Source organism: Asparagus officinalis, chromosome 5, assembly GCF_001876935.1.
Source record: "Asparagus officinalis chromosome 5, Aspof.V1, whole genome shotgun sequence".
Classification (NCBI taxonomy): Eukaryota; Viridiplantae; Streptophyta; class Magnoliopsida; order Asparagales; family Asparagaceae; genus Asparagus; species Asparagus officinalis.
This window is the reverse complement of record NC_033798.1, coordinates 111,642,710-111,660,776: the sequence shown is the minus strand read 5'-3', so window position 1 is coordinate 111,660,776 and position 18,067 is coordinate 111,642,710. Positions and strand designations below refer to the sequence as shown.

At 37.3% G+C, this 18,067-nt stretch overlaps 1 protein-coding gene across 1 annotated transcript; it reads right to left on the bottom strand.

Annotated features, from left to right (window-relative positions):
• On the bottom strand, nt 12,497–17,619 carry LOC109840700 (protein SSUH2 homolog). The gene is made up of 6 exons (XM_020409439.1): nt 17,221–17,619; nt 17,049–17,115; nt 16,285–16,616; nt 13,891–14,032; nt 13,669–13,794; nt 12,497–13,023 (listed from the first exon to the last, which is right to left on the bottom strand). Exons 1-6 carry the CDS (start codon nt 17,435–17,437, stop codon nt 12,642–12,644), a joined length of 1,266 nt encoding a protein of 421 aa, XP_020265028.1. The 5' UTR covers nt 17,438–17,619; the 3' UTR covers nt 12,497–12,641.

Here is an 18,067-nt window from a genome sequence, read left to right as displayed (position 1 = left end):
GCTGCTTCTTCAAACTGTTTATATCTTCTAAACACGGTCCTGCTACCTTCCTTTGCTAGCTGCTTCTTCAAACTGTTTATATCTTCTAAACACGGTCCTGCTACCAACATGTCATCAACATATAATAACATCTTCTAAACACGGTCCTGCTACCAACATGTCATCAACATATAATAACAAGATAATGAAGCTGGACTCAAACTTTTTGAAATAACAGCAAAGATCTGAATTGCATCTTCTGTAGCCATTGTTTTGCATGAAGTTATCAAACTTCTTATATCACTGTCTCGGAGCCTGTTTCAAGCCATATAAGCCATTCTTGAGCTTGCACACCATATCTTCATTTCCTTCTTCAATGAAGCTAACAGACTGCTTCATGTAGATTTCTTCATCCAAGTCACCATGAAGAAAGACAGTCTTCGCATCTAACTGCTCAAGAAAGAGATCTTCTGCAGCTACCAAACTCAATACCACTCTGATGGCTGTGAGCTTCATAATAGGAAAAAATATCTCCGTGTAGTCCACTCTTTTCCGCTATTGAAACCCCTTCACTACTAATATGGCCTTGAATCTCTTGCTTCCATCACTCTCTTGCTTGACCTGATAGACCCATTTGTTATGTAAGACCTTCTTTTGTGCAGGTAGATGGGCTAACTCCCATGTCTCATTAGTGAGTAGAGAATTCATCTCCTCCTGCATCGCATACTCCCACTGCTGAGATTCACTCACTTGTATTGCCTCTTTATAGCACTCCGGCTCACCACTATCTATCAACAATAAGTAGTTAATAGATGAAAGATATCTGGGATTTGGTTTGGGTATTCTGGATGACCTCCTAAGCTCCATGCCCTGGGTAGTTTCTTCTGTATCTGGAGCCTCCTCCGTTCTTTGGTCAGAACAAACATCATCACCCCTATCTGGAAGTTCCTCTATATTCATGTACTCGGATCCACCTGCATCCGAAGTACTGCTCCCACTGCTTTGGCTATCATTGGTATTTTTTATGTTCTTGTACATCACCTCCTCATTGAATATCACGTCTCTGTTTCTGATGATCTTCTTGTTCTTCTCATCCCAAAGACGATACCCGAACTCATCAATGTCATATCCAATGAATGTGTACTTTTGTGACTTAGCCTCTAGCTTGTCCCTGATGTGGTCACTGATATAAATATAAGACACACAACCAAATACCCGCAGGTGTGAGAGATTGACCTTCTTGCCACTCCAAACCTCCTATAGAATTCCAAAATCTAATAGAACTGATGGGCAATGATTAATAAGGTAGGCTGCCGTATGTACCGCATCCGCCCAAAATATCCTAGGCAGACATGCATGTAATCGCATGCTCCTGGCATGCTCTGTTAAGGTTCTGTTCATCCTCTCTGCAATGCCGTTCTGCTGCGACGTCCCTGGAGTAGTCCTCTCTAATCGAATCTCATTCGTAGCACAGAACCTCTTGAACTCCTCTAGTTCATATTCTTCACCATTGTCTGATCTCAGACACTTCATCTTCAGATCTGTCTCGTTCTCCACCATGACCTTCCACTTCTTGAAGACTCCAAACACCTCTGGCTTGTGCTTCATGAAGTAGACCCACACCTTCCTCGAGTGATCGTCGATGAAGGTGACATATTATCTCAAACCGTCAAAAGAAGACACACTGGCTGGACCCCATACATCTGTATGAATCAACTCTAGCTTCTGAGCCTTAGGTGGTCTTCCACCCTTCTGGAAACTAATCCTCTTTTGCTTCCCAAAGATACGGTCTTCACAAACCCCAACTTCCACGGAGTTGATCCCGGTCAGTTTTTCCTGTGAATGTAAGATCTTCATCCCCTTCTCGCTCATATACCCTAGCATGTTGTGCCACAGATCTGTACTCTCTTTTCTAGCTGCAATTGCGAGGGTGTCACTCATATGTAAGGTGAGGTAGAGAGTCCCGAGTTTGTTACCTTGAGCAACTATCATCGTACCATTGGAGATTCTCCACGAATCTCCTGTGAATATCGAAACATAACCTTCTGCTCCAAGCTGTCCCACCGAAACAAGATTCCTCTTCAGCTTCGACACGTGTCTCACGTTCTTCAAGGTCCACTTAGAGCCCTTCATCTGAATCTGCACTTCACCCTTTCTAACAATATTACATGGCTCGTTATTTCCTAAATACACTTTTCCAAAGTCCCCTGCTACATAATTCTGAAGAACATTTCTGTTAGAAGTAACGTAGAAAGAGGCTCCTGAGTCGATGACCTAAGAATCTGAGTCGTTATCTATGACAAGAATCAAGGCATCTTGCATGATATGAGCCTGCTGCTCACCCGCATCCTTTTTTGGACTCTTACAGACTGAAGACATATGGCCCTCCTGGTCGCGGTTCCAATACTTCTCTTTGATAGGCCTAACCTTCGAGTTCGACCCCTTCTTTACTGATTTCGATCTATTCCTGTTCTGGTTTCCTTTCTTCTGGCTTCTGCCTCTCTGTTTGAAACTTAGAGTTGAACCTGAACCTTCTGATTTGGACGATTTCCTTCTAGCCTTCTCGAATAGAATCATGCTAACCACCTCACTCAGCTTTAACTTTTCCTTCCCCGCTGAATTGCTGATTGCCGTCACACAACCTGCCCAACTATCCGGTAACTGAGATAGTACCAATAGGGCCTGCACTTCATCATCAAACGTGATGTCTACGGAGATAAGCTGATCAACAATCGTGTTGAACTCGCTGAGGTGCATCGTGAAGGACCGTCCTTCTGCCATCTTGAGGTTGAAAAGAGTTTTGACGAGATGCACATTGTTTGCTGCCGACAGTTGCTCGTACATCTTCGCGAGCACTTCCATAAGCCCCACCGTCTTCTTCTTCTTTAATATGTTGTGGGCTACTGATTTGGCGAGCGACAACCAGATTTTCCCTAGAGCCTTCCTATCCAGTATCTCCCAATCACCATCTAACTCCTCTTTCTTCTATCCCTTCTCCTTGCCCATCAACGGGCGATACAAGTCATTTTGGTACAGATAGTCCTCCATCTGCGACTTTTAGTAGGCGAAGTCTGAACCGTCAAACTTCTCGATCTTTGATTTGTTTTCCTCTGCCATGGCTTTCATACAAATTGCTGAACGAAGCTCTGATACCAGTTGTTGGGGATTCAAAATAATCAATCCGACCCTTGCCCTTCCGGACCTTGTGTTGAAAGTAGCAAAGTAGGAAATTCACCACAAATTAGATCAAAACTTGTAAAAGAGTAAAGGAGATGAACACACCAGATTTAACGAGGTTCGCCAAACGTGTCTACATCCTCGGGAGCCACACCACACAATTCTCTTATTAATTAAAGAAGAAATACAAGCTCTCAAACTAGGGTTTTATCTCTCTGAGATTCTCTCTCTTATCTACAGTAAAAAAGTTCTCTTTTTTGTGTTATGTCAAGCCCTAAAAACGTTTAGGTATATATAGAGTTCTAGAAGAAACAAAATCTAAAACAGATAAGGAAACTGACTGACTGCGTCGCGGTCGACAGTGGCGGTCGACCGTATCAAACGACAGAGCCCAAAAATCCTACAGGGTATTCATGGTCGATCGCGACGGTCGACCGAAACAAAACTCGAGACCAAAATCCATTATAGAGATTTGTGCGGTCGACTGCCTTCAGCTCCAGGCTCTAACCAGCTCTGTGTGTTAGACCCTAGAGGGTGGGTGATTAGGATCTTATGCTAATCTAATCTGATTAAATGCTAATTAAAATTAATTAATAAGTTATCCTAGCAAGTATGAAATACAACAAGAATATAAGCTAGGATAAGCAATATGAACAACAAGATATATCCTAAGAAAGAGATATAGGCAATGTATGTGCAATGATATATAAACTAACACAAGATGATATATCCTACCAAAGAGATATACAATATGATATATGCAAGGATATGAAACAATCACAAGGGGTAAACAATATGAACTAGATAGTGGATCATAAAAATAATGAGCAATGCACAATTGGCGATATAAGATAAATGCAAAAACAATTACGCCAAAGACAAAACACAAACACACGATATGTTCACGAGGTTCGGTCCCCACGACCTACGTCCCCGCTCCTCACCTCGAGGAGATATCCACTATCACAATCCGGTTTGGAAGCCGAAACTTCTACACACTCGGTTTACAAGTTCACCGAAAACTCTCACACTACACAATCACTCAACAATCACACTTTACACACTAAGTGTAGGAATCTAGCCCGTGTCCTCCTCCTCAAGTGCTCGATTACAACCTCTCCCTAGATTCGTCAATCGACGCCACTCCTATTGGATTTGACCCCGTCTCTCTCTCCTCACACTTCTCTCGGTGTACAAGTGTATTACAAGTGATTCTCACAAACAAAAGTTAAATACAATGATTTGTTCTCAATTAACAAGTGAGAACACAATAAAGCTCACACTCACTAAATCACACCCCACAACCCACGATATATAATATGAGAATATTAAGCTCAATAAGTGTGTGTGAAAATAGTGAATGAAACTCAATAACTATAACTCAATAAATATAGCTAGAGAAGAAGAGCAGCAATGGAGTATATATAGCACCCCAATACAACAGTTAGAAATAAGTAAAAGACCAAAAAGTCCATTTGAAAAACTAGCCGTTAGGCTCATTCTGACAACTCGTCGGTCGACCGGTCCGGTCGACCGGAAAGCACAAACAACTCAAAGAAACAGGGTTTAGAGCTGGCGGTCGACCGACGGAATTTTCGGTCGACCGGAAATTCTCTCGATCGACCGGTGCGGTCGACCGGAAGGCACTTTGGAAATTGGCTCAGAAAAAGAACAACTGTCGGTCGCCCGTACCGGTCGACCGAAACCTGATATATGTAAATTTCCAGGTATTGGGGTTAGTTTGAAAATTAAAAAAAATATCAAATTAAGTCCAAAAATAATGAAACTTTGGGGAAAGTTTCTAAATGATAAAATAAACATGTTTAAAAAATAATTTTTGGAAAATCAATTTTCGTTTGTGAAAACTACCTGTTTTTGAAAAATGCTTAGAAAACCTGTTTTTATATGAAAGTGAAAGTTGATATAGAACTTGTAAATATGTTTATATATGTTATGCATATATTATATATATACAATGAAATATTAAAGAGCTGTAAACATGAGAGAAAAGTTATTATAACAACGTTTGATGAGAAATCATTTATATGATAGAAAACTTCAAAAATTGTGTTACGTGTACATATATTGAGCTTAGATATAATCATACAATATATGTAAGCGTACTAAACATATACCTAGGTAAATCCACGCAAATGAACTTGAATCTTTAACACTAGATTGACGTGTGTTGAAATACCTGAAAAGAGAACATAAACACAAAACACTAGAAAACTTATTAGTAATAAATTATTTGCCAAATCATCATCAAAACTATAGGGTCAACACAATCATGAATAGGCTTGTGATCAATACTGAGCAAGTACCCAAAATGGTTGAGGATGTCTTGGCCAGGCAAAAAGAGAACTTTAAGTTCGAAATGGAAATGGCTATGCGACGGATGAGAAAAGAACATGACCAACAAATCCGAGCTTTGTCGAATCAAATTGGAAAATCCAGCCATCGCAACACTGCTAAACAACAGGTAGCGATTCAGATATAGATGAACGCCTCAATACTGAGAACCCTCCCATTGATCAGAACATTGAGGGTGGTCTCACTAAAGATAATAAAACCGGGGGTAGTCCTGCCAATGAAGGAGCTAAGCAAACTAAACAATCATAAACAGTACAAAGAACTCATGATAAGCAACTTATTTTCCACACACCAATACATGAATGTTGTTTCAACCATGCATTGATTCATAGAAGAAATAAACTAAACACAATAAGTCACAAAACATCACATAAGCATTAGAAACAACATAGTTTTGCATAAACATAGATTCGTCCACAAGATAGCAAATCATACATGAAAAGTCACATAAAACCATACTGATATAGAGTTATTACACTCAAACTAAAAACATAAATGTCAAGTTTTCTAACTCAAAATGAAACAGCACCATCAACATAGAGATCACAAAAAACAAACTCCAATAAACAGCAAGATCACTCATCATCATCACCATCATCATCACCATCATCACCATCGTCATCAGAAGATCCTGATCCTTCAGCAGGGGCCTCCTCAGAATCAGACTCAGAGGTAGAAGAGGGATCCGGAATCCCGAGAGACTGACGCTGATAGGAAAGAATAGTCCTAACATCCCTCTGAATAGATGAGACTTGCTTCTGAACACTTGAGTACTGAGTCTCAAGGCGATCCAGACGGTCACAAATATCAGAAGTGGAAGAGGTAGAGGCTCTAGAACGGGAGCGAGAAGATGATGAAGGAGTGGAGTCAATGGACATCTGCATTCTAGAAAGGGAAACCTTATCAAAGAAATCTCTCTTAGATTCAATCTTAGGTTCATTTGTGAGGTCAACATTGAAGTGTTGAAAGATGAGGGTGAGAAAGGAGCCAAAAGGTAGAAACTTGGTATGCTTTGATGCCATGTTATTGACAAAGACAGTTGCCCAATCTACTTTGATTTTGGCAAAAATGGCATAAACAGCATTAATCTTATCAGAAGCAAAGTGATCAAAACTACCGGTCTTAGGAATCAAGTTTTGAGCAACAATTCTAACAATGAGTTTGGCAATTGGATTAAGTGAATTGTTGTTCATAGGATAAGAGAATCCGGGTTTAAACATTAGTTGGTTGACAGCATGATCACTAAGCTCAATGGACATGAGATCAACGTCACATGTTGGGATTTCAAGAATCCCCGCAAGTTCGTTGGCAGAAAAGGTTATTGCAACATTTTTAACTGATGAGGTAGTGGTCAAACTACCATCAGCAGAGGATGATGTGGACATATTGGCATAAAACAGATAAACTAAAAAAAGGATAGAAAGGAACTTTATATACCTCATCTAGCAATCTATCTAACCCAACATTATGAAGGATAGACTGAGTGTCATACATGAATAGCTCAGGATATTTGATATACCGAGTTGGGAGAATTTTCAATTTACACAGTTCTCTATATTTCCTAACAAGAGATTTAAAAAGCAGATAATCCTCATAATGTGAAGCTTTTATAGAGGAGGAACTAGTTTCGGGTTTAGATCTCTTTTTGGAGGGCTTTAGAGGCATGATAGATTAAGGTTTAGAAAAGATAAAAGAAATTTATCAATTTCCTGTAAACAAAAAACGAATTTAGAGCAAATTAACAAACTGCCCTAAGACAAAAAACATAGATTAAGAAGAGTAAACACTAGAGAAAAGAAATAGGATAAAATAGATGAGAAGGAGATCATTACCTAGCAAAATCTGGCAGAAATCGACGGAGAAAGGGGATTGCGGTCGATGGATGCAGGCGACCGTGAGGAAATTTGACGGATTGGGAAATTTTCAAAATGAGGAGAAAATGAGGAGTCAGGTCAAGGAGATGATGAAGGAACGACTGAGATTGATCCAAGAAATAGATTAATGGTGATGAGCAGTTCGGGTTTGAAACAGTTATCATCTTAAAACCCAAAACCCGATAAGAAAAGCGAAGCTGCTGCAGAAATTTTATTTCGGTCGACCGACGCGGTCGACCGGAATGATTACAGAGAGATCGTCGGTCGACCGCGAGAAAACAGATAGCAGGTTAAAGAGAAAAATTTGTTTTGACAGATTTTTCAATTTAGACCTTTTGAAAATATGTTTTATAAAATACTAAAAGTTTTATAGGATATATATAAGGGTTTTTAAATATAGAAACATACAAATAATTTATTTTAGCGTAAAGAATATGATTTATCATTCGAAGCCAAAAAAAATTATTCAAAATAAAAACAAAACAAACCATCAAAAACAAAAGAAATACTATACAAGTCTTTTTGGTACCCAAATCATTTTGGTACCACTAGAACTTGGGACATGACCCCTAGCATTTAAATCCAAGGCCCTAGGGTTATGAACCCGTTTGGGCGTATTTTGTGCACCGATACGATCAAAGCAAAAATTATAAACGTGACCCATACGATTGCAATTTGTGCAATGTAGAGGTTTGAATGGTTTACGTTGACCGAAATGGAATGCACGTTGTTCATTTGCAAAAATAGATTTTCCTTTGTAATTATTTTACAAACGAAAATTTCTTTTCAAATCGAAACAAAACATGGCCAAATGACCAAAACGACCATAATAATCACATTTATACACTTGAGCATGTTTATGATTTACACTATGTGTGTGTGCATGTGTATGTGATGAAGAAGCTTGATGGGATGCACAATCATGTGTAGGCTTGTCAATTTTTGGTGCATTATGACAAAATTGAGCTAAATGGCCTTTAAGACCGCAAATAGAACATTTGTGAATTTTGTCATACATATGTGCATAGTGAATAGGTTTCTTAGAAGAATTAACATTGAACTTTGCACATAAGTCCATAAGCTTTTTATTATTAGCAATACAAGTGTTTAGTGTTGAATCTAAGGTAGATATTCTTTTTCTCATTTGATTCAACTCATCATTGTGCATACAAGCATTGCTACTAGAAGTAGGATAAACAAGATTACTCATCATAGATTTCAACTTATCTACTTCTAACATAACATCACGTTTTTCATGAAGCAAACTAGCATTTTCAATTTTCAAATTTTCATTGCATTCTTTAAGAATTATATTTTCATTTGCAATAAAATTAAACTTAGTAGCTAGTGTTTCATGAATGGATTTCAAATTAACATACTTGCTCTTTACATCAATATAGCAATTGTGTAATTTTTCAAACTCAAGAGCAAGTTCATCAAAAGTAATAATATCATCGTTATCGCATACCTCACTAGGGTTATCACCTAGTGGAATTGTACATGGAGATGAGATTTCTTTAGAACTCAAAGCGGGATTTTCCAACGCTTGTTGAATAGCCTCCAATTTCCCTTCATGTGCTTCAATAAATTTCCATAAAGCGTGAGCACTATCAAAATTAGCAAATTTGTTAGAAAACGATGAGTGAAAAGCGCTAATCAAATATTCTAACAAAAGCTTATTCATGTTAAACAATCTTTTATCATTCTCACACAATTTGGATTTTTCCAAAATGGGAACAACATAGGCATCCTCAATAATTTCCCATAAATCAAATTGATTAGATTGAACGAAAAGTTTGAATCTAATACGCCATTGAGCATAGGGAAAAATATCCAAACGAGGAGCAATATTAATAGCATATCCTAAACTAGATGAATCATACATATCCATAAAGATAAAATGCAAGAAGCAAAATATAATCAAAATTAGATTAGCACAACTACGATAACTTGGATCTTTAACTCAAGGCGATTAGACCTTAAATCAAAGAGCTAAGCTATATGGAAAGAGTTTAGAAAAACTTCTCAATGAACAAGAGGAGCTGAAGAAATGATGATCTCAATAGAATTTGAAAGCCTCCTCTTGTTGTAGAAAAACTTCTCTTGAAAACTGATTAATGAAACAACTCTTAAACAGCTCTTAAACACGATTAATATCTTGTTAAACAACAAACTTGGATTTCTTAGTTATGTAGAGGAAGAGCAGCAATGGGGTATATATAACACCCCAAAACAACAGCTAAAAAGAGGTAAAAGACCAAAAAGGCCCATTTGAAAAACTAGCCGTTAGGCTCATTCTGACAACTCGGCGGTCGACCGGTCCGGTCGACCGCTTAGTTCAAAAACCCAGAGAACGGAGTTTTAAAGCTGGCGGTCGACCGACGAAATTTTTGGTCGACCGGAAGGCTCTCTGGAAATTTGCTCAGATAAAGAACAACTGTCGGTCGACCGTACCGGTCGACCGAAACCTGATATATGTAAATTTCTAGGTTTTGGGGCTAGTTTGAAAATTCAAAAAAAAAATCAAATTAAGTCCAAAAATAATGAAACTTTGGGGAAAGTTTCTAAATGATAAAATAAACATGTTTAAAAAAGAATTTTTGGAAAATCAATTTTCGTTTGTGAAAGCTACCTGTTTTTGAAAAATGCTTAGAAAACCTGTTTTTATATGAAAGTGAAAGTTGATATAGAACTTGTAAATATGTTTATATATATTATGCATATATTATATATATACAATGAAATATTAAAGAGCTGTAAACATGAGAGAAAAGTTATTGTAACAACGTTTGATGAGAAATCATTTATATGATAGAAAAACTTTAAAAATTGTGTTACGTGTACATATATTGAGTTTAGATATAATCATACAATATATGTAAGCGTACTAAACATATACCTAGGTAAATCCACGCAAATGAACTTGAATCTTTAACACTAGATTGACGTGTGTTGAAATACCTGAAAAGAGAACATAAACACAAAACACTAGAAAACTTATTAGTAATAAATTGTTTGCTAAATCATCATCAAAACTATAGGGTCAACACTATGCACATTCCTTTTGTTTTTTCAATTTTTTCTTCGTCTTCTTGATTCCAGCTTCGGCTTCGACTTTGAGTCTACACTTTAGACTAGCAGATGGCTGGTCTCGGGCTCTCCATCTGGACTCTAACCGAAGCCATTGCTGGATTTTCTTCGAGCAGAGACGCAGCTAGCACGTATGCGCACACGCAGTAATTTCTAATCCTATAGAGTTACAGTAGGAGCGTATTATTATTTTGATGATTATGTTATCTTTGTCGTTTTATTTGTATATATAGAACCAGAATCCTTTGTCCACTCCGACTTCTGCCCAGCTTAGCCTTACTCCTCGTTTGGTACGTGGGAATGAAGCCAAGTGAGAATGGAATGGAAGAAGGAATGAAATAAAATGTATCTGAGAATGGAATGGTCATTCCCATTCTCTTGTTTGGATGCGTTTGTAGAATAAAGGTAGAATGAAAATCTAATTCTCATTCCCATGTTTGGTATCACTAGTTCACAAGTGAGAATGGAATCTCATTTTCTAATAATGCCCTTATAACAACATAGATTTTTAATAAGATAAAAACAAACATTAATGATAATAACTAAAAAAAATAATGCCCTTATAACAACATAGATTTTTAATAAGATAAAAACAAACATTAATGATAATAACTAAAAAAAATTTATTTATGCATATGTTATATTATTCTAGGTATGTGTTATACTAATACGCATGTTATCGATCAGGTGTATGTTTCGTTTATAGTTTTTAAACAATTCTCACTATTTCTTAGTCTTAAAAAATTAAATAAAAATAAATAAAAGATTATCGCATCTTTTATAGGTCCAAAAAATATAAAGAATGATATCCACAATCCACGGTTCTAGATATATAAATTAACTCATTTGATAAAGTACCTAACATATTTTCTATAGTACCTTATAAATTAACTCATTTGTACAGTACAGATTTTCTATCATCAAGCCTTATTATGTATGTACTGAAATTAATTAAGAAAACGAACATTACCATTGAATTGAAGAATTGAAGCAAGAGAATGACTCAAGATTATTTTGTAGGAATACGTACTCAAGAATTGAAGAATTGAAGATCATTTTGTTTCGGTGGAGCCTAAAAAACAGAGAGAAAATGAGAATATGTAGTCAAAAGCCATGATTTTTAAATTGATTCTTATTATTAATAGGGGTATAATTAAAAAAAACCTAACTAATTTGATTCTCCCATTGAATGGGAATGATCATTCCCTATCTTCTCACTTGGAATGCTCATTCCCACAAAAAGTGGGAATGGCCATTCCATTGGAATGGTCATTCCAACATCTAAAAACTAGTTTTGTTTGGTATGAAGGAATGAGAAGTGAGAATGGCATTCCATTCCACCCTATTCCCGCGTACCAAACGGGGCCTTAGAGTTTTAGTTTCAGCATCTTCTCACTTGGAATGCTCATTCCCACAAAAAGTGGGAATGGCCATTCCATTGGAATGGTCATTCCAACATCTAAAAACTAGTTTTGTTTGGTATGAAGGAATGAGAAGTGAGAATGGCATTCCATTCCACCCTATTCCCGCGTACCAAACGGGGCCTTAGAGTTTTAGTTTCAGCGGTAGCGTATTTATTATTATTATATATTTTCATTATTATTATGACTAGTTTTACTATTCCTGTTAGAAATCGGAAAATAGATTTATTTCAAAATAATCACGGGCCATGCCCGTAGAAACTTAACCTTTGAGGACCAGGTACGCAAACACTAGCCCGAATTTTTTTATAAGTTATAATTTGCAATCTTAAGATTATTCATTTAGATGCGCAGACTTTAGAATTACCCGTGCAATTACACAATACCTCAGCAGGTACTAGAATGTACTATTAATCCTTGGTATGAAGTTTATTCAACCACTCTAATCAGCAACAGTGGGCGAAAACATCCTAATCATTACCCATAAGATGATAACGACCAAAATCAACGTTTCACTCGAGAAAATTTTATAACCAAAATTATGCAGTCAATCGGTTCATAAATAAACTTGCGGTAAAAGTATAACCAAAATTATGCACTCACGCATTGCATATATAAACTTCTTATACACTGACGATGAAAATACAGAAACAATTGTACACAAGCATATAAATCATAACAAAATTACATACAAATAGCAGCAATTTAAAAATTTGAAGGTGGAATGTTATACTTTCAACCACTCCAAACAGCAGCAGAGGCCCCAACAGAACTTGGAAGGATAATCCCTTATATATACCTCTCTATTAACTCCAATGATATAGAAACTGAAGGCTTTATTGCGATGAGCCATGGTGACACGTGTTACAGGCACAACTGAGATTGTGTGACGCTCACAGATGACTCTCGAGGCAGGGGGAATGGGAGTTCGGTCAGCGATGACTTCAGATGAGAAGCGGTTGAGCAAATATGAATCAGCAAAATATGCAGGATTGCATTGATATGCTTGCGTGTTGTAGAGCTGGACGCCTCTGGCTTTGTGGAATACCTCATCGGGAACCGATGCAGCTCCAGTGGTGGCACTAACCTTGCGGTTTGAGAGCGTCCTCCTAGACAAAGAATTAAGGTTTCAAGATTAATTTTGTTCCTAATAAACATCATTTGATGATAATGGTGTCAACTTGTTTCTGCGGAATTTTATGGATAGGCTGAAAGTATTGGTTCTGGGAAATTTTGAGCAACTATTTCATAATCAAGATGATGTCGGAAATTTGTGCCTTACTAACTTATATCAAACTTCATTATGTCTCACAGGCTGCAAACCTGCAATGCTAAGTGAAGAATCTCCAAAGCAACTAAACAAAGGTATTCTAGTTCTATAGAAGAATCATTAATGTGATCATAGCTGAAATAACATAAGAAAGCTAATTTAATGTTGCCCACAATATTGTTTAGGCATATGTATACAAGTCTTCAACATGACAAACAAAAGTTCATCTTACGATATTTTTGAAGCTAAATTGTACACTCAAAAAAGCGCAGGATGCACGAGTAGACCAAGGTTGGCCCCCTGGCATTCTCATATCATAGTGCATGCTGTCTACCAACCCAACTAATTGAAAACGACAGAATATTCAAAGTACAGATGCTCCAGTTTTTACTAATATTATCAATTTGTTCATCATTTAGCTGATAGATTTAAGTATTTTCAGCACCCAATGGTGCAAGGATCACAGTGTATAAACTCTGCTTACCATCTAACAAGAGCAATGTTTCGAGTGAGTAAAGAACCTTGTCCATTGCATGTCTGGCATTTAATTAATCGACGTGAGGCACACATCACACATGGTAGCTTCCCATTACCATTGCATTTATTGCATCTGCAAAACATCAGTACCACATATATAAGTATGAATTTCTTACCAGTTCACAATTATATGCAAAAGAAAAGTGATGAAATGGTATTGCTCCTTTACATTGTATCAGATCCATCTCGATGAGCTATCAGTCCTCTCCCATAACATACATGACATTGACTCATCTGATTCTCCTTGTAAAACCCAGGTTCTAGACTGACATTACAAGTAGGACAGGGAATCTCTCCTCGACCTTGACACCCTGTCATATATTTATAAATTATATTCAAGCAATTACTAAGTTACTAACAGAAGATGCAGAAAATTAAGATTGAAAAATGAAAAAAGAACCGTCATTAAACTAGGCAGCTAAATATTAAGGTAAGTTAGGTAATAAAAATATGCTAAAATTCAGAAGGATTGGAAAGAAAAAAAAAAGGATGCAAGTACAGATGTGTGTGAGGGAGAAACATGCCTTATGAGAGGGAGAAACAGGCCTTATGAGGGAGAAACATGCCTTATGCAAGTACAGTCTTCCCATCAACACTACAAGATTAAAGAATGGTGTAACTAGTGGACTTGGCTGCAAGTTAGAGACCTAAGAGAGAGATGGAGACATTGATTGCCAATTAAAACATTACAATCCAGAGTGCATTAAACTGGGAGCAAAGAAGATACAGTTTATTTCCAATCAACGAGAAAGTATCCAGCTCATGTATTAAATCAACATTTTAGGAGCAACCAAAGGTAGTTAACCAGCTCTTCTCATGTATTGAAATCTTGGGGGAAATTGGTAAAGTGATGAAAATATTTTAAAAATAAAATTATCAATAAACGTAACCCTACCACTCTATAAAACTATGGATGAAGCCATGAAGAATTAAAAAATGTTTGAAGCTTCAGAAGCATTAGCTTAACTGCAGATTCAAGCTAGAGATCCATATCTGCCACTCTGTCAGGCCTAGAGTGGGTATCTTCTCTCTTTTTTTATCTGATAGTGGAGTTGGAAAGGGTGCTGGCTGAAGGCTGGCCAGTGGAAGTTATATAGTAAGAGTGATGTTCTGTGTATTTCTCCTCTGATGATATCCTTCTTTCATTTACGGCATCAAATTGATGAATTGGAAATTTGGGAGCATACTATCTATATTTGTTTCAGGACAAATTCCAAGATTCTTATTGCAGATGTACTGACCAGGAGAAGTGTGAAAACTACTATAGAACGACACCATGAGACAAAATAGCACTGGTTTGATACTGAATGAAAGAGCATATCCTCCTCCATTTAAATTAATGACACTTAGCAGACATGTAAGTTAATATCCAATCGGAGGCATGCTTAGTATAGTCTTAGGAGAAGGGTTAATTACCAATCTCAAGCTTGATGTCTATGTTACAAGGCTGGAGCATCAAGGGAAAATGAGCACTTTTTACACACCAAGCAAGCGATTGTACTGGCTCTCAGTTTCTTATGTCTATCCCTCTTCTCCTTACGTTCTTTGTTGTGAGGGATCTTTTTTTTTAATTTTAAACCCATTCTTTTGCTACGATTTATTTTTTGAATCCACCCATTCTAAAATCATGCATACACCCCAAAAGACCCATTTCCAATAATTTTAACCCACATATAGTATTTCAGTGTTTATGTATATGGTATTACAGAGGCAAAAAAAATATCCAAAAATACCCTTCTCCTTAAAAGAAACCAACTGCCCCTCTCTACATAATTCCCACATCCCCTTTCTACACCAGACACAACTTTGCCTCTGACCCGACTCTCTCCCTTTCATATCTCCTTTCATTACCCAACCCTAACAACCCCTTCCCACTCCTCCACTGTACCCTGTCCATTCCACGGCCCTCTTTGCTCCTGCTGCCCCAAATAAAAACAAAAAACAAAAACATAAATAAAAAACAAAAACAAAATAAAAAAGGGGGAAAAATTCTTACTGTGCATGTGTTTGTGAGAGCGCGCGCGTCTTACATGACAATATCTTGGTATATATATATATGACCGCATGTATATTCAGGCATCTCAGACTATATCTTCCCCAATAGTATCTTCATAGAAAATCGTAGTGCAAGGATAACTAAAACGAAGTCATCACAGATGCCTACTAGAGAAATAAAGCTTCCAGTTCCACTATCTTCCCTTGTGGTTTTCATAGAACAAGAAAATAAAGCAGATTATTAAAACCAAGTACTGAACTCTTTGTAAAGCAAGGATAGTTCCCCAGTGGAGCCAACAAGGACGAAAATAAAAGAAATGGTCAATATGCTAAAGACAGTATCTATGTCAATATGATTGCCAAGAATAAAACTCTCTGAATCCAAAAACAATAAAAATAAAAAGTTTTAAGACAGTTCTAAATTTTCTTACAATCTTGCAATAACAGTAATTTAAACAAGTTACAATAATATCACGATGTAATGGACAAAACATAGAACATAACTAACCACACTTGCTAGCAAAACTCTATCGACTGGGTTTCAAAGCATAAGCTAGCAAATTCATACCTGAGCATTTCTCCTTAGCTTCCGAATGAGGAATTTTTGCCCTCAATTCTTTGTGTGGTACAAAGAGAAGAGGAAATTCCGACCTCAAGTCCAGTTCCCACAATCCCAGTTCCAGCCCCGTACCTTTTCCATCAATTTCCCCACCAGCATACGGCTCAGTTTCCCTAACAGTTTCTCTCTCCTCTATGAAAGTTTCTAAAGTTCCAACATATACATTGCAATCTTCAATGGCAGATATTTTCCACCTCCTAGCTGGTTGGCTCGCCCAACAACAGCGATGACCAACATGATCAATAAGTAGCTGCCGGATTTCCACCTCATCCAATATTAGCCTGAGTGATTTATTTACATGTAATATCAATGACCAAACTGCTCAAATGATAGAGAAGATATATGCTTCATAAATTAAAAAAAAAATCTATTAAAAAGACACATGTAACTGATGCATACATTATGAAGAGGTATAGAATAGCCACACGGTGACGTTATACAAAAATCAGGAAATCCTCTGACTTCTGTTAGCTTAGCTACCGCATAAGCCATTGGTTATCTTTATAACTCAAAACTCCAACTTTGTAGTTTATTCACAGTATTGGCGGCTATTTCCCTTATCAAGGCTACCCTCGTTTTCTTTCAAGAATGGGACGCTACCCTAAATTTTCTTTAAAGGGGTCAATTAAATCCTCATGTAAAATTGTGTTAGAAATTAGCTCTCTTTACTTGAAAGAAAAAGAAATTGAGAAGTGCACAGTAACAATTCTCACCTCCCGAATTGATTTGAAGTGTATCCTTGTTGAAAACCTTCCCCATATCCTCCTTGAAAAACAAGAGCTTGACCAACAAAATAATCAAAATAATCGTACCACAAAAAAGAAAATCCCCAACTAAAAAGAAATCTCCCCAAGGTCCCAGCGGACAAAAAGCTGAAACCCTAACCTTGAGATGGATCGGATTCAGGCGAAGCGACGAGAGCAGAATGAATCGAAGGCGGGTAATAGTTGGGATCAGAGAAGACGGAAGCGGATCGGATCTCGTCAACGCTGACCTCGTCTCCAATCGCCGACGGGGCGTTGAAGGAGGCGGTTCTACCAACGTACTGATAGTACCTCAAGCTCTCTTCTTGCTTTTGATCTGAGAGCAGAGCCTGCTCCATTTTATTTTAATTTTGGTGTAGAATCGTGCAGACCAAGTGTTTGATCGCTGGACTGAGTGAAGCGGCGACGAGTTTAAATGGGAGGGGGGTTTTCCTTTGTAGCGAAGGAAGCTGTCGAGAGATGAGAGAATGGGTGAGTTTGTTTGTATCTTCGGTTGGTCCGCGTTGATGTTACGCGTTGATTTTATGAGTTTTATTTTTCTGGCGGGTACGTTGATCTTGATCGTTTATGTTTTATTGTACGGATGGATTAGTTGGCAAGAAGAGGACCAATTATGGGTATAATTAAATTTCACGAGACGCATGAGACGAATAAACAGAGGGGGAAATAAGCATACAGGCTAACTTATCAAATATCAAATAAAATGGTTTTAGTTCTATTTTCACAGTCCATAGCAACAAGTGTTTGATGAATTAACTCATATAATTAACATCAAGCAGCATAGCAGAAAGGGAAAAGAAATATGTGTTCCGATAGGTTACTCAAACGTTAAAACAACGTCAAGGTGTCTTGATGACTTGATGTATAGAATCATAACTTTGTTCTATTGTGCACAAACAAGCTAGACAACAAGATGATAGGAAAAAAAGATATGAGCATCATCTTTATTTAGTTAAATTGGGTATGGA

Bases quoted from the DNA above. Each gene is read 5' to 3' on its own strand.
- LOC109840700 (XM_020409439.1), bottom strand. From the start codon at position 17,437: ATGGAGCAGGCTCTGCTCTCAGATCAAAAGCAAGAAGAGAGCTTGAGG. The intron at 17,116-17,220 runs GTTAGGGTTTCA...TTGTTGGTCAAG, and splicing joins TGAATCCGATCCATCTCAAG to CTCTTGTTTTTCAAGGAGGA. The intron at 16,617-17,048 runs GTGAGAATTGTT...TAAATCACTCAG, and splicing joins ACTTCAAATCAATTCGGGAG to GCTAATATTGGATGAGGTGG.